This window comes from Cavia porcellus, unplaced genomic scaffold (genome assembly GCF_034190915.1).
Source record: "Cavia porcellus strain 051 isolate PalLab524CR breed Dunkin Hartley unplaced genomic scaffold, mCavPor4.1 scaffold_26, whole genome shotgun sequence".
In the NCBI taxonomy this organism is placed as follows: Eukaryota; Metazoa; Chordata; class Mammalia; order Rodentia; family Caviidae; genus Cavia; species Cavia porcellus.
The window spans coordinates 54,882,497-54,906,905 of NW_026947509.1; the positions used below are offsets into that span (position 1 = coordinate 54,882,497).

Below are 24,409 nucleotides of genomic sequence, written 5' to 3' on the forward strand. Positions count from 1 at the left end.
GAATTTGCTGAGAAAGGCAAGGCAGGAAAGGGAGGCTAGGGAGATGCCCCTAGAAGGCTGAGGCCCACTTTGCACAGACCCCAGGGGTCCAGGGCACAGCCTGAGTGAGACCTTGGCTCTCGGGTCCCCATCACAGCGCCCAGGGCTAAGGCTTGCAAAGCCCAGTCTCAAGCAGCAGTGCTGGTCAGTGAGAGGCAGCCCAGCGCCCTGCTCTCCCTCTGTGGCTCAGTGTCCCTGGCCATGCCAACACCTTGGTGGCAGGCTGTGCCCTGGCCAATGGCTGTGTGGGTCACAAACATATGTCACTGCCGCCTACCTGGCTGGATCAGTCTTCTGGCTATAAAGGAGAAAAGGAGCAGTTGACCTCAAAAGCCCCAGCCCAGCCCTAAAGCCAGTCTAGGAAAATTTTCTAGGCTTAGCCAGATCCAGCTGGCATTAGGTGCCCATGGTCCCCACGGTCGTGTCTCCCACAAGACAGAGAGGAACCGGGAAATGGGAAGAGAAGTTGGAGGTGTGAGCCAAGGTGGCTGTCAGCTCTAGGGGATTCAATCCTCTCTGGATCTAGGACAGGCTGGAGGCCCTGGGAGGTCAGGGAGCAGCCCAGGAGCCCCAGAATCTGGCTTGGTCCTCAGCAGCAGTGCTAGCTGCCGCCATGGGGGATGGGAACAAGGAGAGGATTAAAGGTTACCTGGAGTGGTGAGGGCCTTGGCCAGGCAGGGAGACCCAGGCTGAGGGGGCGAAGACCCAGGACCTGGCATTCAGTGTTGGCTTCTACTGAGTCATGGGTTTCTCAAGAAGGTTTGGAGAGCCCAAAGGCAGAGCAGGAAAACACCCAAATTCAGGGGTCTGGCCTCTGAGGAGACTGAGAGCAGAGGCTGATGGGCCAGTCATGGGGGAGCCAGACTTTTCTAGCAGAGCACTGACTGACTCCGCAAGGAAACTGAGACTAGGTCTCTCAACCCCCAAGTTCAAGGAGGCAAAAACAGGTAGAAAAGCTGCAAAGAGATGCGTCACCCCAACCCTGTGCAGAGCTTCAAGCCCAACCTCAGGGAGGGACCAGAACCCATGACCACTCCCCTCTAGGAGGGTCCCACAGAGGCCTCTCTGGGTGCTGCCACTTAGACCCCCTCCCAGGCTTTGCCCTCCATTTTCAGCCCATCACTCACCGCCCGTGGGGTGCAGCAGGATGTCTGCCGGGTTGTGTGGTTTCAGGCCCAGAGCAGACAGAGGGGTCTTGGCCAGCCCTGGAGGGGAGCGCACTGTGTGGAAAGAAGAATGGAGACAGAGGTGGGGAGTGAGGAGGCACAGCGGGAGGGCGGGACGCCCCACCGTAGGGGTGCCCGCTAGCCTGAGCTGGGCAGCCTCAGCCCCAGCCCTGAAAAGGCTCCACTGGCCTTCCTTGGCTCCGTGTTCTCCACCTTTCAACAGTCTAAAGGACAAAGGAAAGAGTGAAGAAATGATGCCCTTATCCTGGCGCTGTCCCCAACCCTAAGAAAATCATTTCTACCCCCAGGCTCTTGGCCGCTGCTAGAGTTCCCTTACAGTACGGTAGCTCACAGTACACACACCGGCTTCTTTCTGCGCCTTTCTATATGATGTTCTCTCTTTGCCATCCTCCTTTTGCTTTCCCTAATACCCCCAACACACTCTCTCTCTCTCTCTCTCTCTCTCTCTCTCTCTCTCTCTCTCTCTCTCTCTCTCTCTCTCTGTGTGTCTCTCTCTATCACATACATGGATGATCTCAGAGGAGGCTAAATGAAAACTGATTCTCATGATAACTACTTGAAAAGGATGGGGAAAGAGGACTATAGGTGGGAACCCTAAAACTCAGGATCCCCTGAAAATTCTAGCAGGAAGGACCTTCTCCGCTTGGGGCTCTGTACCTCTAAACCTCAGTGCTCCAGAAGAAACCCAAGCAGTCTTGGCCTAAGAGCACCAGCTTCCCAGGCAAAGCTAGGCCCCTCCTGAGCCACCCGGCTGGGTTACAAGTGTCACATAATACACAAGGTCAGAAGGGCTGCTGGGCTCTTTTTCATCAGCCAAGGACATGGGCTGAGCTACTGGTGGTATTATGCCCAGTCACAAGATGTCTCAGTGACAGCTGTCACGGCTCACTTCAGAGAACCAGCATAATGAGCTCTGTCTCCTATCGGGGAGATCAGGAACCTGCGGAGGCAGCCGCTCTCTGGGATGCTTCCTGTCTGCCAGATGGTCTCAGCACCCGAGCTGTGGCCTTCAGATGACCAGGATCCTCTCTAGCACCCTTCCCTCTCCCCGGAAGACCAGAGACCTAAGGGCAACGAGCAGCAGCAGAACAGTGCAATCTCAACGCAAGTGACGTGCACAATCAACTGTGCACTGCAGGAAGGTATGCTGTGCACACACAGCAGGGGACATCTCAGAGGTCCCAAAGGGTGGGTCAGCTCTGCATTCCACCCTCTGTGCTTATATGTCCAATGGACACAGGCATCATGGGGGAAATATGTGTGCAAACATATACTCCTGGTACCAGGGAAATCTAGGCCTTTCCACACCCCTATTGCCTAACACAGTGTCTCACTCGCAGACACTTGTCAAGTACTTATGCTTGTGAATGTTTGTCAGATGCCTGCTGAATGCGTGATTATGAAGGAATGAGCCCAGCCCACAACTCCAGGCCAGGAGTGAGCACACACCTGCCCAGCAGGACCAGCAGAGGGGCACAGCGATGCATGAGAGAAGCTGAAGTGAATGAGAGGACCAGAGAGGGTCGGCAGCTTGCCTGGGTTTCCTCCCCATCCGCCACCAGCACCCCACGGGACCCCGTCCCAGGAAAAGTGGCCCTCATGGGGAAGCAGACGAGTGGGTGGTGCTGAAGTCCAGCAGCCTTCTGCTTCCTGCGAGAAAAATTCCTGGCATTTCTCCGCCTGTGCAGTTATGAAACCTTTGACTTACCCTCATCCCCAGGGAACCCTGCATAGCCAAGGGCAGGGAAAGAAAGAGGCAAAACCCAATTTGAGCACAAGTCAGATGGCTTCCAGCCCCAGCAGGGGGACATCCCACCCTGTGGGTTTGGATCCACCAGGGATTGGAAGCAGTTGTGAAGGCAGAAGTTCAAGAACCGGAAAACAAATGCCACTGAGTCACAAGGGGCGTCAGAGCCAACTCCAGAGTCACAGCGCTGAGGCCACACTCATTCCAGATCCAACACAGCAGCTTCGAGCCTCGTGTGGCTACTGAGAACTGCAGCTGGCTGAGGGGAACGAGGATGTGCTGTGAACACCGAGTGAACCCCTGGATTCAGCGTGCAAAAAGGGTACCGCATAGCATGCATTTTGTATTAATAAAATATCAATGTCTCAGTACTTTAGGTTGGATCAGTGGCTAAAAAAGATGGTAAAATACCTAGATTTTATATTGTTTACCCACTGAAATGATAATATTTTAGATATAAGAAAGATGTTATTAAAGTCAATTTCACCAGTTTCCTATCATGTCTTTCAGGGCAGCTACTAAGAATTTTAATGACAGAGGTGTTCATATTTTGTTTCCATTGGGCAGCCAGAGTCACAGCTCCCAGAAGTCATTCAGCGTCATAACTTTGGCCTCCTGCATGCCCGAGACAGCAGCCAGCACAAGTTCTGCTGGCACATGGGTCAAGCACCTTCGCCACATTCCACGATGCACAGGGCACGGTCCTCAGCCAGCTCCAGGCTGCCTTCTCCACAGGAGCCAGGCCCAGCCTCCCTGGGCATCTGAACCTGATGACCAGTCTTCCCTTGCTCTGCCACCCAGGGTGTCTCTCAGGGACCTGGAGGTCTCACCATCTCCCCACAACCATTTCCTCCGCCTCCCCTTCAAGGTGCATTTCTTATAAAGAGAAACACGACCTTCTTCTTGGGTTCATTCGAGTCCTGTCTTTGGCTGCCCTTTGGGGAGTGTGTGGATGCCCCTGCCTGAGGGACCCCTTTGTTTCCCTGAAGGTTACACATGTCACCCGAAATGGAAAATGTATCTTAATGCAAATAGGAGTGGGGGTCAGAAACAACACCAAGGTGAAGTCCCAGAGAGCCCGTGGCAGGATGGGGGAACTTCTGAGTGCAGAATGTCAAAAAGACTTTAACAATTAAGCAAACCCTCTCCTAGGAGAGCACAGGGCCCCACAGTCAATCACTTTGGATCCTGCCTCAGGCTGGCTCTTGCCTCAGTCACTCTGGGGCTGCCTCAACCTTAACTGTGAGGGTGACAAGGGGAAGACAGCGCAATGGAAGAAAAGCAGCAGAAGCGGGGCCAGCAAAGCCTAACCCTGCCCAACTCAGCCGGTGCACTCGTCCCCCCCACACACACACTGGCCAGGGTGGAGATGACAGGCTGGAGGAAGGACGGAGAGGACAGGCTCAGCGGGAAGTCTTACCCCCAGTGGGCGGTGGGCTGGTCGGGGAGCTTCCCTCCATCTCCTCAAAGGCCTCCTTGTAGCTGTGCAGATGTGGCTGCAGGAGAACAAGGGGGAGGAAAAGCAGGAGTCCTGAGAAGGCAGCACTGCCCTTCAGAGACCTCGGGCATGAGAACAGCCAGGTAAGCGGGGACAAGCCGCCTCTCAGCTCGATCTCTGCCACTGCTCAGGTAAGACCGAAAGTCAGAAGGAGACGCTGGCCATGTACAGCTCCAATTTCCTGTCACCAAGGGGTGGGGGGAGTGGCTGTTTGCAAGGCCGTGGTCAAGCACAGGCAGAATCAGGAGCACCTGACTTGGAAATAATTCCGCACATGGCCACATCGAAGGGGCTGGAGGTGATGGACTTGGATCCTAGCAGAAGGCAGGTAAGAAAGCGGTGTGGCCGGGCGTGGTGGCTCATGCCTGTAATCCCAGCACTCGGGAGGCTGAGGCAGGAGGATCATTACGAGTGTGAGACCAGCCTGGGCTATAAAGTGAGCTCAAGGCCAGCCTGAACTGAACAGCGAGAACTTGTCTCAAAAGACAAAAAAAAAAGGGGGGGAGGGGGGAGGTGAAGGCCTCCGACATCCAGGGTGACTCTTCAGCTGGGTATTATAGGATGGCACAAACGCTCCAGTGGGGCCCATGACCACCTGCATCAGACTCTCCCAGGCTACACGTTTAAAATGCAGACTCTTCGTTCCCGTCCCACATCTTCTATGCTGAAATCTCTGGAGGTGGGTTTGGGAATCTACAATATGAACACACTCCGCAGAGGTTCTGCACACTGAAGTTGGAGACCCACTGCTTCAGACTACTGCAACATCCCCAAAATACAAACACTTTGGCATGAAAATCAAATTTCCCAAGAAAACTTTCTGGGAAGCACTGAAACATTTTTATCAGTGTATTTGGCCTGATTCGTGTTTTTAAGGTTGAGGTCAACTATGGTATCCCCAGAATTCTTACCATGCAATTAAGGGATTCTAGGAATAGGGAAGGGAACTTCCATCTCATCACTAATGTAAGAAGAGAGAACAGAAAAGCTGCTGAAGGAAGGGAATGGGCTCTACATGCCATGCACCAGAGAAGAGATGTGGGGTAAGGTCTGTAGGGAGGGAAATATACCTCCCTGTTTACTAGTAGGTCCATGCCAAGCTGACTGTCAGCTTCCCAGACACAGATCCAGCACTCACCTCTTTGGGCCGCCCTCCAGGGTTGAGGGCGATGGTAAGAGCCAGCTCTGGGGAGACACTCTGGACGGGGGAGCGAACCCCAGGGCTACGGGGTGACGTGGCTTCGGGAGATTGGTTTTCATACTGTCCATCGCTGGCTGCTCTCCTCCGGAGTGGGGCTGGGGGCTCAGCAGGCTGCCTCTCCCGAGCCTGCACCCCTGGAGGAATGGCCGGGCATGGAGGATAATGAACATATTATTTGAGAAATGATCAATCACATCTAATCCCCTAGAGAAGGCAGCACCACTTAGCATAGGGACTGAGCCAAAATGGGCTGCCTCTCCTTAGCACGTCCCTCAGCCTTCCTGGGCCCAAAGCTCACACCCCAGGCCTTCTCTGCAGGTGTGGGGACCTGGTTGCATTGGGCTCAGTCTTTACTAGATTCTCTACTCCATGCAGCACTGGTACCAAGAGGACAAAGGATTGATAGAAGAAACAGATGTCGGCTCCTTCCAGCCCCTGGAGGCAGAGGGCCAGAGCTTCCAGACAAGGGAGGGGAGATGGAGGGAAGACAGGGTCTCCAAGGCAACTACATCAACCAACAAGCAACATCAAACCCAGGGGGAAGAGCTCTTGGAAAGGGCTAAATTGCATCATCTTGCAAATGGTGCTCCCAAAGAGAAATTTAAAAATGACTCAGACTTGCTTTGGAGCTCTCAGTCACAACTGCCCCCAGGAATATTCCTGACCCTCCCTGGGGTTCCCCACCTTTATCCCACGCACCCCCAAAACCTCTTCCTTCCCTTACACTGGTCCCCTTGCTACTTCCATCCACCTCCAGAGATGGTGGAGGCTCCCATCCTGCCATGCTGGTGGAGGGAAGGCAGCGGGAGGTCGTGTGCTCTGTCTGAGTCTGCACTCCCATTCCAGGTCCATCCCGTGGGCTGGGCATGCTGCTAACCTCACCCTGCTTCCTTCCTACTCCCTCCTCCCACAGCTGGACTGGAGGCATGGAATCCATTGCCTCACTGAGCTGGCTCCCAGAATCCTAGAAAAGTTACTTTCCAGGTCCCAGGGCCAAGACTCAGCCCAAAGGGTGTGCTCCTAGACCCAGTTAGTTACCTTCCAGGAGACTTTCTGCTCTGCCTTCACCACCATTAATTAGGGTTAACCAAAGGTCCTAGGTCACAGGCCTGGGGCCCTGGACACTTGTCCCACAGCCTGTGTAGGAGTGTACACACACACACACACACACACACACACACACACAGTGGGCACCTAAAAATGTGCCTGTGCGACTAAGTCAAATTCACCCCCATGCAGACTGAATCTGTTCCATCTACAGTGAGATATGAAGGCTGCAGGGGTCCCCAGCCTGCACAATCACAATAGCCACCACGAGCAGCCACTGCTGGGAAGCCTTCCTGCCTGTCTCAAACAGCACAGCAGGCCACTGGCCACGAAGTCCAAGGGCAGCTGCACCCCCACGCCAGCCCGCAGACATGGACTCATTCACGCATTCCTGCTTCAGGAGTTCTGCAGGGAACCTTGCAGGGCAGCAGGCCTGGTACAACCCATTAAATGCTGAAGGTGCCCAAAGGCATCTGGAGGCCACGCTTCGAACTGTGCCTGAGACCAGCCCTGCCTGCCAGCTCTGCTCAGACTGCTCAGCTTAAAGCAAGCTGCTCCGTAACCTCAGAGTGCCCTCATTTCAAGAAAAAAAAAGTAGGGATCCAATCAGACCCACCCAGCGGCTGCTGTGAGCATGGCCCCGAGGAAGGAGGCTGAATTTGGAGGGGTGCTGCCAAGGCTGCAGTCCTCCCCAGTTCCAGGCTCCCAGGCCTGGGAAGAGTGGAGTCACCAGGACACAGCCCTTGGCGTCAGCCTGGCTTCTTCCTCTACCAGTCCTGCCCAGCTTGGGCCTCCTAGGCAGTGTGGCCCAGAGCCCCTGTGGGGCTTGTTACTGGCAAAAAGATTAGAAAGAAATAGATGTAGCCATTGATTTTCTACTAATACCGCGACAAAGGAGGTCCATTTGAGAAGGGCTCCTGGGGCTTGGAAGCTAGTTCAGCCCCAAGCTTAAAGGAAACGCACTGGGCTGGTCTCAGTTCCAGGATCCCCTACCCAGCAGTTTCTTTCTGGCAGGTCCCTCTGCATTTTCAAGGGGTGGCTTTCCATGTTGAGGGATCTGACGTTTGCCCTTGAAAAACAGACCTGCTTGCCATGGTAGCACTCCATCTCTTGGAGGGAAAGAGAACATCCTCCTGGACATGCCCAGATCAGTATCCACGTCTGGGGCCACAGACACTTCCAGCAGCCCAGAAAAGATGCTGGACTAGGTGGCTGACTTGAGACCCTGCACAAGGCACTAGCACTTTCTGGGTCATTGTGCCCACCAGCTCAGCTTGTGGGAATGCCTCCCATCCAGAGGCTGGGAGTGAATGTTGTGACCTCCAAAGAGCCATGGAGCTGCAGGGCAGAGCCTCCCCTTTCAGCAGGGGAAAGACCCCACATTCCACTCCCACAGGGATGGCCCCGCCCCTACAGAGTGCCCCATGGCACCCTTGGCCCATTAGGGCCACTGACATTCTTTGAACACAGTGTCCCACTGTTGTCCCCTTTGGCAAGCCCAGAGCTGCCCCAACTGCATGGACAGCCATGTCCTCTCCCTCTTGTCTCTCTCTCTAGGAGAGGAACTGGGCACAGTGAAGGCGAGAGAAGAGAGTGCATTGTTCCTCAGCCAGCTGGGACATCTGGACCCAAGCTGACAGCCATGTCAGGGAGAGAACACCCTCCGTCACGTCCCAGAGAGTGACAGCCTGCTCCCTGCTGTCACCCTCTCCCCAGGACTCTTTCAGTCTCTGGCCTCTTCTCTCCAGGCAGGTGTCCACATACATGTGTGCCTGTGGGCCCGCATACACACACACACACACACACACACACATACACACGGCAATCCTGGAAGCTGTGCCCTAACATCGGTCACTCTGTGTATTGTGGCAAAGCTCTATTGCCCTTGCTGGAGTCACAGGGACAAATACCCTGCTGTGGCTTCATCACAGCCACCCCGCACCCCCACTGGCCACCTCCACCCCCCACAGACCCAGCTCTTCTTTCCAGCCTTCCGATTTCCAAAAGACTGGATTCCTCAGCTCCAGGTGGCAGGGCCAGGTGTTCGACTGCATGCCTCCAGAAGCCAGGGGGTCCAGGAGGAAGGCCACCTGCTGGGCCAGGGCACTAGGAAGCCACACGGCAGGCAATCACACCAGCAGCCCCAGGGCAAGCCATGCCAGCTCCCCTGGATAGGGCACCACCCCAGAACCTGCCTGAACCCTAGGCCCAGCTAAACTGCACTCCTCACCACTGGGCCAAGACAAAGACAGAGAGAGAGGAGCAGAGGAGGCACAGTCTGCTAGAGCCATCTCCCCATCCCCATGGGCGGGGGGAGGGTCCACAGCACCAGGTGCTGACACTGGGAGTCAATGGTTCCCACCCACCTGCAGCCTCTTTCTGGAATGGGGGTAAGGGGGGAGCCTAAGCACACTGTCTCTCCTGACAGCAGCCTCAGGCTTGGAGGAGCAGGGACTGGATGAGGGGACTTCTTCAGGGCTAAGACCTCCAGGCCTGCATTCCCAAGAGACTGGGGGTGTCCATTAGGGGACAATATCACCCTCAGATAAAACAGCACAGCCTGATGCAGGGGCCACCATACCCGGGCTGTGCACACCATGTGCAACGCTCATGTAGGCCTGTCATTGCTGCAGTTTAGAACTGGGAACAGCTCTGCCTAGAGAAGAGGCTTGCCTAGCGTCACAGACGTTAGCATTGGCAGGGTCAGAACCACAGCTTAGGTTCCTGACTCCTGGCTACCGGGTCCTAGGAGCAGAGATTGGTGGAGGGGTCAGACGAGATACTTTGCCCCCAGAATGTGCCAAGGAAGCAGATGTGGGCCACCACTCCTGGTCTTATGCCTGGTAGTATAGCCTGGCTCCTGCTGAGACCTGGCCCCGCAGCCCTGCTCGTCTGCCTATGATACAGGGTGCTGGGCTTTTGGGAGCCCTCACCATTTGCCTCATTGCAAAGGCCCACATCTCCGCAGGGCCCTGAAAGTTTGTCCGGTTACTTCGAACCCTGCTGCCAGCAGACAAGGCCAAAGCTAAAAGCATTGGGGCTGCATCCATGCAGAGTGAGCTCTGGCTCATGCAGCAGGAGTGGGGGGGGGGGCGAGCAGGAAGAGAACAATGCGGTAAGGAGGGAGACAGAATGAGCAGGAGGTGGAGACAGGACAGCCATGGGGAGGGAGAAGAGAGGGGAAACGGGAAATGGACAGAAGAAGGAGGGCAGGCAAAGGCTCCGACGGAATGGCACCCGAAGGAGAGGAGGAGGGAGAAGCTGGGAGCCACAAAGGGACTGAAAAGCTCCCAGGGAGAAGGGGAAAGACCAGGAACCAACCAGAGAGGGAGGCAGAGCGGAGCCGGTGGAGAGGAGGGGCCCGCAATCTGCCGCTCAGCCCCAGGCCCTGCAGTCTGGCATTGTACGCTGCCCACCCACCCCAGGGGAGCCGGCAGGGAGAAGCAGGTGGAGAGGGGAGACATCAGCAAGGAAAGCCCCCCACCAGTGGCACAGAGGCACATGGACACAGGGCACAGGGAGATGCAGGGGACATGGCATCCAACAAGACAAAACAAAACAAAAACAGAGAGAAAATGAAGATTAGTTGGTGTTCTGGGGCTGGGATCTGGCAGTACTGGAGGGAGGGGAAGGGAACAGACAGAGAGGGCAGGGCTTGGTCTCCTCCTCCAGAGGGCAGGTGGCTGTCCTGCTGGCTAGTAGGACACCTTGTCCCTCTAGTTTCTAACCTCGGGACAGAGGAGGAAGGTGGCAGCCTGGGGCCAGGAGACTTCAGTCCTGTTACCTGCTGCCTCACTGGTTCCTCAGCCCACTTGATCTATCCAGGTCCTCCCCTTCTGTCATGGTCACCCGCCTCCTTCTGAATCCAGAGTGCCACCACCAGCCTCAGCCCAAGGGTCCCACACCCTCCTGTCTCAACATCCCACAGCCCCTGACCCTCGGTCACACCAACCCAAGTGATCGTCTACCCTGGGGAAGTGTCTGCTCTGCCCCAAACTGCTGGGCACCGCCAGAGAAGCCCTTACAATGAACCTGCTGGGTGCACTGGAAGGACCTGTGGTGCTACCCTTTGCCCACCTTGCCAACTCCCCATTGCTCTTCGCGACACAGAGGCCATGCAAGTGGTCAGCACGACCCCAGCCTGGCTCCTCTAATCCATAAGGGCTGCACCCCACTTTCTTGGCTGGTTCCCCCACCTGTCTCCAACCCCAAGATGTGCAAGGCCCCACCTTCAGTCCTCGGACCTTCCCTGCCTGTACTTCCGCTGGGTGAAATCTGTGACACCTCCACCTCTCCAAGCTCTATGACCTCCTGCAGCTACTGACTCTTGCAGCCTGACCTCAGGTCTTCTGTGGACATGTCACAGCCCAGCACCCTTTCATATTCCCTCTTCCCAGATCCTTACCCTTCTCAATAAAGAGCGCCTATTCTTTAGTGGCTCAGCTCAAGAGACTCCGAGTTGTCCTTGTCTCACCTATTTATAAATCTTGTCGGCAGCCACTCCAAAATATGTCCACACGCTGCACACTTGCTCCTGTCTCCTGGCTTCCACCCTGATCAATAGCTGCAGCCGCCCAACTTGTCTCTCTGCTACCATCCTGGCTGCCCTGGGTCTTTTAGAACAAGCCAGATAACGTCACTTTGTGGAGCAAATTCTTTCTAGCATTTCTGGGGCCAATTATAAACTGGCCCCCTTCCCGTTACCCCTCAGACCTCATGTTGCTCACTGCCCCAGCCATACCAGGCATACTCCTGTCTCAGGACCTTTGCACTGGCTGCTCCCTACGGTTCATTTCCTCATCAAGCAGTGACCCTCCCTGACTGTCCCATGCTCACCTGCCTTCTACTCCTCACTAGCATATCACTGCTTTATCTCTCTGGCACTTATCCGACATCTGAAAGGGCATACATCTATGTGTTTAGTTGCTTAGTGTCCAAGTCCATAAGGGCACAGACTTTACCTGCCATTGGCTACCACTTTCCCAGAGCCTAGCTTAGCAAGTAGCACAGATTAAAGCTCACACGGAAAAACCAGATGGGCCATGGACTTAATCCCATATACATAATAAAACGCAAAATAGCAGGTTCTCAGTTCATGCTCCCAAGCCTGACTCTGCTATCTCCCTGTCTTTATAACCCTTTATAACTTCGTAAAGAGGCATCTCAGGTCCTGTTTGCGTCTGAATAAGCTGGGGCTCTTGAGCCCATCTCCTCTGACCTCCTTAGAGCCCATTCTATTTCTTTCATTCTCTTCTTTTCCTGCTCTTTCCTCTCCCACCTTCAATCTTCTCCCTTCTCTACTGGAAAACATTCATATTACTCCTATCGTGCAAAAAGTTCCCAATATCCCGCCACCCTCGTAAACTACCACCCTCTCCCCTTTAATCCTAAAACCACTCCACAGTGTGGTTGGATGCTGTCTTCACTCCCTCTCCACTCACTGCTCAGCCCCTCAGGGTCTGGATTCTGTCACCAGCACTCAACTGAAATGATCCTTTGAAAATCACCAGGCCCATGGCCAGCGCAAGGGACGCTCTCTCCTCCTCCTCCTCCTCCTCCTCCTCCTCCTCCTCCTCCTCCTCCTCCTCCTCCTCTTCCTCCTCCTGCTCTTTATCGCTTCAGACTGACATTGCTAACCTCCCACTCCTCCTTGAAACCCTCCACTATCTTACTTCGTGATGACGCATCGTCCTGGCCTCCTGTCACCACCCTGAGCTTTTATTCTGAGGTCCCCTCTTCGGCCTCCATTCCCCTCATGACTACGCTACCCTAAGTTTTCTTGTCTCCATGCTTCTGACATAAAGAGTTCATCTGTGCCCAGAGCTTTAACCTCCACCTTTCACCTTTCCCGAGGAAGATTCTAAAATCTATAACTGTTCCCACTCTTCAAGCTCTGATTCTGTATGTCCATACCTGGAGATGCTGTTGTCACCTCAGACTCACGTAGACCTAACGCTGTAGCTCCACCTTATTCCATGCCAGCTCTTCCACCTAATGCCTGCATGCTGATGGAACCCCTGCCCTTCAATTTGCGAGGCCTCGGAATCATAGCCCACGGTCCGCCTGCACCTCACCCACAATAGCCAACTGATCTGTGATCGCAGTGGTTTCCCCCTCCCCCACCAGATCCATGGCATCATCTCCTCTAGGAGTCCTCATTACCAAGGTTACCTAATAGGGCCCTAGCATGTCCCCCAGTCTAGGTCTCTTCCATGTTGCATCCTGACTACACAGATCCACCAGATTCATCTTTCATGCCTCAGCATTTATCAGGACATAATCTCCTGACTAAACCATGGTAATGACTTGCTACATGGTGCGAGGTGAAAGCCCAGCTCCTCAGTCTGGTATTCAAAACTATCCTGAGACAATCCCCTGGCTGCCTCCTCCAAGTCTTCCTCTCACAATCTATAATGCTTTTCACCCACTCACTGTGCTTCAAACATTTTCTGTTCTTTCCTAGCCTCACTGTGACCTCTTTCTGTTTAGCAGCCTCACCCATTTTCAAAATCCTATCTATCTTGCAAGGCTCAGTTTAAACCTACATTTCACACGGTCCCAAACCACTTTAAACAACAGTGGCCTTCTCTCTTCTGTCCCACAGAACTTTCTCCATACTTCTCTTGTTACAAATGACTTCATCTTAAAGTTCCAGTCCCCAACTACCACCACCTAATTCTAGACTCAAGGATAAGATCCACATCTAATTTCCAAGATACACTGAAATCTCTACCTCTAGAGACACCCAATAGCAATCTAATCACAGAATCAGAGACACAGGATACCTCAGTTGGACCCTCCAACTTTGACTTATTGCTTTTTCTTGTCTTATTGCTGTGGCTGGACCATCTGATACAATGTTATATGATAGTTGCAACACAGGCATCCTTAATCTGTCCTTTGGCTGTAACAGGGATGCTTGCAATGTTTCATGAGAAAATTGATGTGCACTCTAGATTTCTAGTATATACTCTTTCCAGTTAAGAAAACAGCCTTTAAGTTGAAATAAGATATGAGGAGCATGGAATGAACCAGGGACATGGTAGTGAGGTATGGAGTACAGTTGACAAGAAAAAAGACTTGATGGGGAAAAGCTAAGAGAAATCAGACCAAGTTTGTGGCCAGATTCTCTCTTAGCCCTGAGCTTCTCAGAGTACTTATACTGAAGCTTATGTTTCAGCTTCTTCGTTGCTGGACTAGAATGTCATTATCGTTCAGGCCACCTCCTCAACTCTGGAATTACATTTCTAGGGAATTTGGGTGGCCCCATTCTTCTCTCTTCAATAAAACTAGGAGGAAAGAGGTTTCTGCTGACAAAGCAGCCAGGGAGGTATCTTTATGCCAGATCCCAGATGTGGCAGAAAGCAGAAGTCCAAGCCCCATCTGGACCACCCCATGGTACATTTCACCCCCGGGGTTACACAGCTGTGCGTCTTGTTTCCATGCTCAGGTAAAGCAGTAGTGTCATGAGGCCTAGACCAGCTCTTCAGGGAGGGGAAGCCATGGCTGCCAAGCTCCATGTGGAAAGACTTCCCTGGGGCCAACTGCAAGCTACCAAGAGTAGAACTGGGGGTTCTCCACTCTGAACCCTGCCATCACACCCAGGGCCAGCTAGTCTGTTCCAAGATGCCACCCCAAAGCCAAGGTCCATCCCCAGGAGGGCGTCTCCCTGCCTCCCTGCAGCTGGCACGGTGACTCAGCTTCCCCTAAATTTAGGAAGGGTGGAGGGCAGAGCCAGCTGCTCGGGCTTCTCTTCTTCCCCAAAGCGCCTGCTGCCAGCCTGGCAGCTGAAGGCTGGGCACGGAGCCCACCTGACCCCACAGTTCTGCCTGAACTTCAGCTCCAGCACAACCAGACCTTGCTGCTTTGGACTTGTTTCTCCCTCATAGGTTCCTCGGCTGCCCCGAGCTCTCTCCTCTGCAGATCTCTCTAGATTTGCTGTGATAAGATGAGAGCTTTGTTTCCCATACAGAGCTGGTTCCAAGTTAGAGTTATCTGCTTGGATGGCTGAGCCAAAAAGTCTCATCAGTAGAACACTTAAAGCCCAAGGGCTTTAACCCTCTCGGCCTATGTTATAGTCCTGGAATGGGCCAAGAGGGAAACTGAGTCCACAGAGCCTCCCACAAATCTTCTACACTCCTGTCCCAAGGACTGCAGGCTGAGGAGAAGGGTAGCAGGCAGTTTCAGGGCCTCCTATGTGCCTAGAAAATCTACTCCAGCCCCAAAGTCACGCTCCCAGGAAGCTTTCTGATTGCCCTAGGAGGTAGGTAGCCCTGCTTTCCGACTGGTCCCACTTCTGGGCCTTAGTTCTACTCCTGTCAGGGCTCTCCGTTAGAACGCTCTGTCCACACCCATCCACTAGTCAGACTGTAAACTCCAAAGGGCAGGAACAGATCATCTGTGAATCTCAGAACCCGGCTGGGTGTGTAACAGGCCCCAGGAAGGGCATCACCTGCCAGAAGATCATCTCTAGGCCCAGCAAGACTACCAAGATGAAGAGGGAAGGGGCCGAGAGACTACACAGGACAGGCTGCCACCCAATGGTCCCCGAGGCTCTTACCTGCCACTCGATGGGCCACCAGCCCTTCCAGGTTCAACGGCTCCTCTTCTGGAGTCCGGGAAGGATCCAAAGTCACTTCCTTTGGTGGGAGCTGAGGCTGAGTGGTGAGGCCTGGGAGAGAGGCTGGGGGCTGCTGAGGCCCTGGAGGGGCATGGGCAGATGGGAGGAAGGCAGATGTGGAAGAGGAGGCTGGGCTTTTGGGACGGAAATCCTGGTTGGGCCCAGCCGCACATGGCTGATAATCATAAGGTGAGTAAGACCTGCCAGTGGTGATCGGCTCGGGGGTGCCTAAGGAACGCCCGCTGGGGATGTAGCCAGACCTGGACTGGGTCAATGGGTGGGACTGATGGGAAGAGCTTGCAGGGGGTTGAGAGGAGAGCGGGGAAGCCCCTGGCCAGGCCCCTGGGACACTTTGGGACTTGTGCAGCGGGGTACCAGCCGAGGTCGGCTCCAGGTCCAGCATGAGCATGTTGAGGGCTTCAATGGACTGCTCGATCTCCTGCTGGGAGGCTGCTCTTGGGAACTCTGGGAGAGCAGGGATGGGGGGCTCCGACAGTGGCTGGGGGCTGGGCCTGCTGCTTGCCAGATTCTCCAATGGGGCTCTTTCCTGCTGCCGCAGAGGTGGGCGAGGCTGCTGTTGCTGCCATGAATTCAGCCCTCTCTGCACAGCCTCCCGACTGCTGCCCCCACGAGCTGGAGCCAGGGGCAGCTGGGGTTCAGCATCCGGAAAGGACTGAGAGCGGAACAAGCCGCTGGGGTCATGGTTATAGTGGGAGGTGGTCGCTGGCTGCAGCCAGGCTGGGAGGGGTCCCCCACGCTGGTAGCCGGCTAAACCTTCCTGCGTAGAGTAGGAGGGCCGCAAAGAGACCACATGGCTGGCCTGCGCAGGCGCTGCCCTGCTGGCAGACTCGTAGGGGTAGCCCCCGCCATTGACCAGAGGTTCCACTGGGTAGGACTTGTCCAGGCCATTGGTCAGTGGGGACAGAGCCTCTGGGTAGTTCCCCTCACTGGTGTTGGTGACCCCGTCCAGGGAAGACAGGGTGCCCATGCTGCCCGCGCTGTGCCCATCTTGGTTGGGCAACTCATCGTCCAGGATGTCTGTCTCTCGCTCAGATGCTAAGGCCCTGCCATTGACGTGAACCTGGGCTGGGACGACGTGGCGACCAGAGGAGGGCATGGCTGGGCCTCCCGCTGGACGGGACCTGAGGTGCTGCGCGTGGTACATGGCACCTTGCTTCTCTCGCTCCAAACCGAAGCCACTGAGCAGGCGATCCAGCTCCCGCTTCTCCTCAGGGCTCAAGGAAGCAGGGGCACCAGAGGCCCCGGGGGCAGGCTCATCTGTCTTGTCGGTCTTGGTGGAGGCTGTGGAGTTGCCTGAGTCACTGCTCACGGACAGCGTGTGCTCCACGTGATTGGGGGTAGCCGACAGGGCCGGCCGTGCCGCATTGATGGCCCCAGTGCTGCCGTTCAGAGAGTCCTTCTTCTTCACCTTGGCATATAGGCTCCCATCCAGGGGCCCCTGGGTGTGTCCCACCACCTCTGCAAGGACGGAGAAAAGAAAGCAGCAGGCTTCAGTGGAAGCAGGCATATTGGCTATTATCCCACAAAAAAGAGCTAAGAGCGCCTTCCCTGGATCCCCAAACCTGCGCCTGCCACAGCAAGGAGAGGCAAAGGGAAAAAAACAGAGAACACCTGCCCGGGCTTTCAGGCATAGCTCTCACGGACACCCAGCTTTAAAGACAGGAAGCCAAGCCTAGGACTCAGTGGGGGTCCCAGGTGCAAACTGCCCATGTCCCAAGCCCCAGCTCTGGTATCTCACCAGCTCCCTAACTACAGAGGCACTCCAGGCCTCAGTGTCCTCATCTGTACAACAGGATCAGTACTAGAATAGGTTTGGACCACATGAAATTCCCAATTTTTGCTGTATACACAGCACTTCCTGCTGAAATGAAAGTCATACATTTATACCAGTGTGCAATGTGAGGTTAGCATCTGGGAGCCATAATTGTTGCCATGGGAATATCATTAACTCCAGAAGGGTGACATGCAAAGCATAATCGGCCCCTTCCACAGCTCCATCTCAGTTCCTAGAACTCCTGCTCTAGGCTTGAAGCAGAGCACGAGGCTTTGCCTTCAGTGCATGTAGAGCTTTAAGCATGGAGACCCAGCTCTTCCCAGAGGCTGACTTTTGCGCAAGAAAATGGGAGAAAGAGCATAGGTGTCGTAGGTGTATAGAGAGAGTTCCACCATGCCCAATGTGTAGGGGCAGGCTGAAGGCAGAACTGGGACTTGGTAAGACAGGCTTGTCCTCCAGCTTCCACAGCCAAGTCCAGTTCCATGCAAAGAATTTGCTAGAACTGTTCAGACAGACAATGCCATTCATCTGCCCACTTTGCATTTCCAGAAGTGTCTCCCAGTTGCGTCCAGGACGGTCCCCTCCTTGTGGACCCTGCCCCCAAATGAAAAGGTCATCTCAACTCCCTAAGCTTCCAGGGAAGGAGAGTCAAGCAGGACTGAGCCCCCCACCCCCCCCCACCCCGCAAAAGAAGCATCTAGACCCCTCCAGGATCCCTGAAGTGCTGGGCCAAGAGAGTCCGGCAAAGCCTGCGATCCCCGTGCCAGAGAAGACCACGCAGGGTGCTGGGGCAGGAGCTCAGGGTCCAGAGGAGTGGGGGAGGCAACACTTTCTCTGAAAGGAAAAAGTGAGTGCTGGGTGGCTGGGGGCCAGAGGGCTGACTCAGAAACAAGAACTTCCCCTCCCGGAGGATCTCTGCGACTTCACACCCTGTACAGTCAACAGCCCCAGCCTCCCGCCCAACACACAGGCACGCGCGCGTACACACACGCACACACATACACACGCGCACACCTCAGCACCTCCTCTCCTCTCACTCCAATCCAGGCCCCCTAGTTGGCAGAAAAGAATTAAAAAGAAAAAGTCCCAACTCCAGGCAGATACCAGCAGTAACACACAGAACCAGACACAAAGACAGCAGAGAGCACACCAACAGGAACCACCCAAATCAAACACACCCACACTGTGCTCACTGGGTGCCCACCAGTGAGAGAGCACAGGCGTGGAATTCATGTGCAAACACCAGCAACTGCTACCGTGAGTACACACCTCAGCACAGGTACTGCACACATGTGATTTCTAGCCCTTCAAGGCAAGTGGAATTGTGCCCACCATCGGGCTGGAAAAACAAGGCTCTTGGAGCCAAAACAATCCACTCATAAATACACAGTACCTGGTAAAGCTGGACCTTAAAATCAGAACTAAATTACTTCAAAGACCATGAAATTTATATTTTCTACACTTCTAACACATACACATAAACACATAAAAGGCAATAATACTCCAAAATAAATATTTAAATTTAAAGTCACAAACATTTCAGAAAATATGAATGTTCTGCCATGCCCAAGGATCAAACCTCAGGCCAAAAGCAATAGCTGCTAAAAATAAATCCTCCTACAGAAGTCCACGGCCAAAAACAAGTGATCGGACAACCACAAAACAAGAACATCCTGATCAACACACACACACACACACACACACACACACACACACACACACACACAAACCACGAGCCAGCCAAGTGTGACATCACCCAAGAGCCAACACAGAGATGCCTGACCAGGCACATGTATCCCACTACACATGCCATGGGGGCTGGGTACCCTGCCCATGCACTGTGGAACCATCTCTGTGTCCCCAGTTTTCTCAGAGGTTTTGGGAACTCAGCTAGTCAACAGCCCCAAGTGACACGGGGCCAGAGTTATGAGGCAGCCCAAGCTCACAGGGCTGGGGGCTGGTCTGAACGGGAGTTTGGCTGAGATGCCTTCTGAATCTCCACCAACCTGCCCCGCGCCCAGATTCCTAAAAGCAGCCAAGATGCAAGTCCAGGCGCAGCTGCCTCTCCCTACCCCCTGTCATCATTTCCAAAGGGGTCCAAGCTGCAAAACAATAGAGAAGCTGCCCTCCATGGCCTGTCCCTCCAGCACTGGGCTCCTTGCTGCACCAAAAAGAAAAAACCCTTGCTGATTGTTCCCAACGAGAAAAAGTGCCACGGACAAGAAGCTGTCATCCACATGGATTTCTGGGGCCGCCCCCAGAGAATGGAGCTTCTCTCAGACCAGAAGAGCTGGCTTTCCTTCTCACTGAGTCTGGAAGGCTGCAGACCCCTCGCAGGCTGCACCGCAAGATGCCAGTGTGTTCCCCCAGCCAGAACTGCCCTCCATCCTCTCTGCATGCCAAAGTAGCCGTTGACAGTGGCTTTATGCATTGTCAGGGAGACCATGGAGGCCCCTGGGTGTGAACCCCATCTGAGAACATCCAGGGCTTCAGCATCTGCCTGGTGCTCATAAAGGACCTTTCGGCGAGATAGTTCAGACTTGGTCCCTGAGGTAGAGGGGAGAGCTCGAACTGATTCCCACCACTCCCACCATTCCCATCTGGGCCTTTCCTTGCCCTTTCTGGCCAGACCTCGCTCTTCATCGATCTTGCAAACATCAATATAAAACGTGTTTCGCCATGTACTTTATCCCCACATGGGCTCCTGTTTGCTGCAGTCTAAGAACAATAACTGCCAAGACACTAAGGCCTCATAAGAAAATCAAAGACGTGTAAATTGTTTAATTAAATCTTGTGCTAAAGACAAATGAAATTCCTCTTGCTGTCCTCAAAGAGGCTAGGTGCTCAGGGCCAGCCACAAGGAGCACAGGTTACAGGCCACTGTGCACCCTGGTGGAGTTGTCCTCCCCTTTGTATCAAGGGCAGAATCAAGGACACTCAGGTCTGTCTGACCCCCAGGAAGGCTCTGCTGAACCCCGGCACTGGGGCATGCCCTGTAGAGCACATAGGCCTCCTTCTCTTACGCAGATGAAGGTAAGTGTCCCAGCACACACAGCCTTCTCCCCAATAGCCTTCTCCCCAACCAGCCTCCTCCGCGACCAGCATGGTCACATTAAGAGCTATTTACCGGGACCACAAGAAGCCGGAATATAATGTTGGTTTCAATCTATCAAGACAGGAAGGGCAAAAGAGAGAAGCGAACAGAAAGAAGAAGGAAGTGAAATTCGGTGTGGGAGACAAGAACGAAGACTTCATAGGTGCTGGGGAGAGATGGCTTCATAGCTCTCCAGCTGAGGAGCCACCAGAGCCACCTCATCCGAGTCCCAGCAGCCTCCCTAGGACTGGCCAGCTCAGACAAAGCCACCTGAGATGAGAGGATCTGATCACTTAGAGGGAGGGGGTATGGGACAAAAGAAAGAGTCTGGCTGCTTGGGGGATCACTGGCACAGGTGACAATGGAGTAAAAGGACTAACTGTCCAGAAACACAGGCCACAGGCAGCACCAGATAGTGAGCTCCAGGCCATCAGCCCAGGCCAGCTGGAATCCTATCCCATGGGCCACCTCCCTGTCCACTTCTCTAGGGAAGCTAACAGTCCAGAATGTCCTCAAGGACCCATTTGCTTTGTTCTATCTCCCTGCTCATCCTGGCCCTGGACTCCACCCTTTAAACTGAGTTAACTGTATGCACCAAGGGGCCCTTCTTCCACCATGGCCGGGATCCAGATGTGCGAATCATGCTTTTGGAAAGATTGGAGGAAAATCCCCAGCTGAGCTGGATGGGAACCCACTCGCTAAGGCACCCTCCCAGCAACGTGTTGTGAGGAGGTGTGTACAGTGCCACAAGCATGGGGTGGACCAGGCTGCAGGAAAGGGGAGGCGGAGTCATCTAGTGTACTCAAAGCAGAACACAAGAAATGAACACATGAGTGATGCTATGGCTTTAGGATAGCTGCCTTCTCATTTTGAATTTCATATGAACCTCTTCTGGAAATTGTTAAAAATGTAGGTTCCAGGACTCTACCCCATAGATTTCTAGCCAGAGGACTGAAGCAGGATCAAGAATCAGCATTTCAACAGACTCTTCTGGGGGCTGGGCCCATACACAGGTGGAGAATACACAGGAAATCCAGACCCAGGTGATCAACTCTTCGGAACACAATTAAGGGCACCATGACCACCAGTACCCCCGCCCTTCCGAATGGGATACAGATTTCACCTATGTAGGTATCAGGACAGATGGCTGAACCATGAAGAATAGAAAGTGCCAGCTGTGGTGTCTGCAAGAAAGGGACCCCCTTACTTGGCCATGATTCGATGAGATGAGACCCCTCTCTGACCACAAGGCGGGTGTATTCGGAATAGAGCATGATTTATTAAGGTTTCCAAGATGGGTCCCTCGGTAATAAAAAGTCCTTTGGGTCTATGTCCAGCAAATAACAATTTATTAGAATAAACCCAGAGCAGCAATGACCAACCAACCTGGAAGAAAATCAATTCAGTGCCAGTAGGAAGAGGCACTGTGCCCACCCTGGGCACAGGCAGTGTGGAGGCAGACCAGGCGGGAGCAGGAGGGATCTGGACTCCTTAAAAGCAGGAGTGAGGAAATCAAAGCTCACATGCATCTGGGAGGTAGGCGAGCCTTGGTGAGAGGGGAGGTTGGGCCAAGAGGCAGCTGGGGAGAATTTCTGGACACGCCACCTGGTTAGCCGCAGCCCAAGGTGGCTCTGCAGGGGCCAGAACTGGGGAAGCTGATGGGTAAAGGGAGTCAGCACATGGGGCTGGCACGAGGGAGTCCACAGGGATGTGGGGCTAAAGGGGAGGGGGAGGGAAGCATGCCCTCCCATCCCCCAGCACCAGACACAGCCACCACTCAGAAAGATCTGCGCCCTCGCCCCGCCTCCGTCTTAATAGCCCAGTCAGCCTTCATCAACCACTTACCCACTCCAAGCCTGGCCTTCAGGCCGGCCAGGGGAGGATCTGAATGCTGACTTGCAGTTTACCAAGTGACAGGACTCAGGAGCTAAGTCCCTTGCTGAGGCCCTGGCATATCCAAGCCTTTTCCTGTCTATTCCCTTCTTCCCATGTTCCAATGGCTGTCATCACCCACAGCCTCTTGCTGGACATGCCTTTTAGCCTCTGTCTCTGGCCTGCATTTTGAAGCCTGACTTCACTGTCCTCAAAACCCCAAACACCTGCACTCTATACTTACTAAACATGTATGTGCCCTTCCCTCCCTGAATTGGTGGTGCTGTTCCCACTCCTGAGATGCCCTTCCTCACTCTGCCTCCAAAATTCTCAACCTCCTAAAATGCTCTTCATCTGCCACCAGATTCACTTTCAGCATCTTAGGGAAGCTTCCCATGACCCCACCCCTTCCTCCTGTCTTCCAAATTCACATCAAGCTCTGCCGTGTTCCCACAGCTCCTGGAGCCTGCCCTCCCGAGACGCCCACAGCATGGCTCTTACTGTCTTCCCCACTCAGAGAGTGCTCCTTGAGAAAGGGAGCTTATTCCTTTCTCTCTCCCTTGGGCCTGGTTCCAGAGGCGCCATTCCCGACATGGTCTACATGAACGGAGCCTCTTGGATTTCAATGTCAACCTCGAGAGGTGTGCAGGACAGTCCTATAGAGTAGAGCCTGGCACATATAAGTCCCCATAAGTGCCTCTTGTATTATTACATGGAGCAGCCCAGAAAGCTTTAGAGTCCTGCCAGCCACTGAGACAGTCTTCTTCTACCCTAACCCAGGAGAAGAATCAGTGGTTCTAGGAGGACCTGAGCCACTTCCAGAAGGAAGGGAAAAGAGGGGTGCCAGCCAAAACATCTGAGAGCAGGTATCCTTCCTATTCTCACCATAGGCCAGGCACTGTCTTGTGAGCTGGTTATCTTGGGGTACCCACAGAAAGCCTAGAATAACACACACACACACACACACACACACACACACACATTTTGCATCTAATTCAAAGAGTTGACAGATACCACAAAGTTTACCTATAGATTCCAGGTTAAGATACGCTACTCATCTCCCAGTTAAGATGCCGGGCTGGGGTCCCTTTCTGTCAGCTGGAACTTGCGCCAAGATCACCCAGCTCCATCCAGGAGAAGCGGGAGATGCACAGGCAGAAATCTTCCAGCTGGAGGACCTAAGAAGCAGCCAGCTGGAGCTCCCCTCTAGCTGTTAGTGAGCTTGCGGAAGGCATCGTGGAGGGGGGACCAAGGGGACCAGGCAGAGGTGCAGTCTGTGGTCCTAGCAAGATGGGGTGGGGAGGAACTAGGACATCCTGGCCCAGGCAGCAGGACCCTGGGCTCAATCTGTGGCAGCCCTGGCCTCCAGCCGGCCCATCTCCCACTCCACTCTGGCAGACACTGAGACGGGCCTTTGTTGAGCACAGCCTGCAGAGAGCTCTGGAAATTTTTTGCTTGCTTTCCTTTTCTCCTTCCTTCTTCCTTCCTTTTTCTTTCTTTCTCCCCTTCCTTCCTTCTCCTTCCTTCCCTTCCTCTTTCCCTCCCTCGTTTTTGTTTAGATACTGGAGGTCAAACCAAGGACCTTCCCCCTAGGCTGCATCCCTATCCTTTTTATTTTTTGAGATGAGTCTTGCTAAAGCAGACTTAAAGACTTAAAGACCAGGCTTAGACTAACTAGCGATGTTCCTGCCTCAGGCTCCCTGAGGGCTTTAACCACAGGCTTGGAACTTTTTAAAGGGAAATGGCCTTCACAGGGCTCTGAAGATCTGCAGAATTAGAGATGAAAGAGAACTCCCCAGGCCTCTGAAGGAGACCAGCAGAGACATCCAGCCTCTAGAACAGGAAAAGGAGCAAAGACAGGTGCCATCCAAGGAATCTAGGCACACGTGGGGACATGTTTATTGATGTAACTCGGACAAACAAGGGGCCTTGTGCCTGTGGGCAAGGGACAGACGAGTCCGGGCCCCTCTCTTCTCTCTGTTTAGCAGCCCACAGAGGAAACCAGAATGTTTTCAGAGTGGACAGACAAGATTCTTCTCAGAGCTGTCAGTCTTTCCACAGGTGGCCCTGTCCCCTTTGATTTCACCACTGTCACCCACAAGCCTGCCTCTATGGATTTAAGGGTACAGGGCAAATGGATTTCTCCTGGTCACCTGCCCCATCCTGCTGAGGCCAAAAAGAATGAGGGAAGCAGGAGGCCTGGCATCCAAACACAGCCCCTCTGAACTTCAGCCTGGGCCTTAAAGGTGGAGAAATTCAATTGAAATGTGAACTAGAGCCCTCTACCCCCTGCACACCTGGCTCCAGGC

General features: G+C 54.0%; 1 protein-coding gene and 1 long non-coding RNA gene across 15 annotated transcripts in view; one reads left to right on the top strand and one right to left on the bottom strand.

The window, feature by feature from the left end:
- Positions 1-24,409, bottom strand: part of Tns1 (tensin 1) — a 217,620-nt gene that overhangs the window by 25,115 nt on the left and 168,096 nt on the right. For 11 of the 14 annotated variants that reach the window (XM_063237476.1, XM_063237473.1, XM_063237471.1 and 8 more), the window contains 5 exons: positions 15,280-16,818; positions 10,041-10,127; positions 5,610-5,806; positions 4,394-4,469; positions 1,167-1,259 (listed from right to left, as the gene is read on the bottom strand). In XM_063237476.1, coding sequence (XP_063093546.1) covers positions 1,167-1,259; positions 4,394-4,469; positions 5,610-5,806; positions 10,041-10,127; positions 15,280-16,818 — 1,992 coding nt within the window. Of the gene's footprint in view, positions 1-316; positions 338-1,166; positions 1,260-4,393; positions 4,470-5,609; positions 5,807-10,040; positions 10,128-15,279; positions 16,819-24,409 lie in introns of all 14 variants that reach the window. The other 3 variants (XM_063237477.1, XM_063237475.1, XM_063237472.1) reach the window with 2 other exon arrangements.
- Positions 2,482-3,873, top strand: LOC134473344 (uncharacterized). Its single transcript, XR_010043591.1, has 2 exons — positions 2,482-3,295; positions 3,541-3,873. It is a non-coding gene; the product is annotated as an uncharacterized LOC134473344 (long non-coding RNA).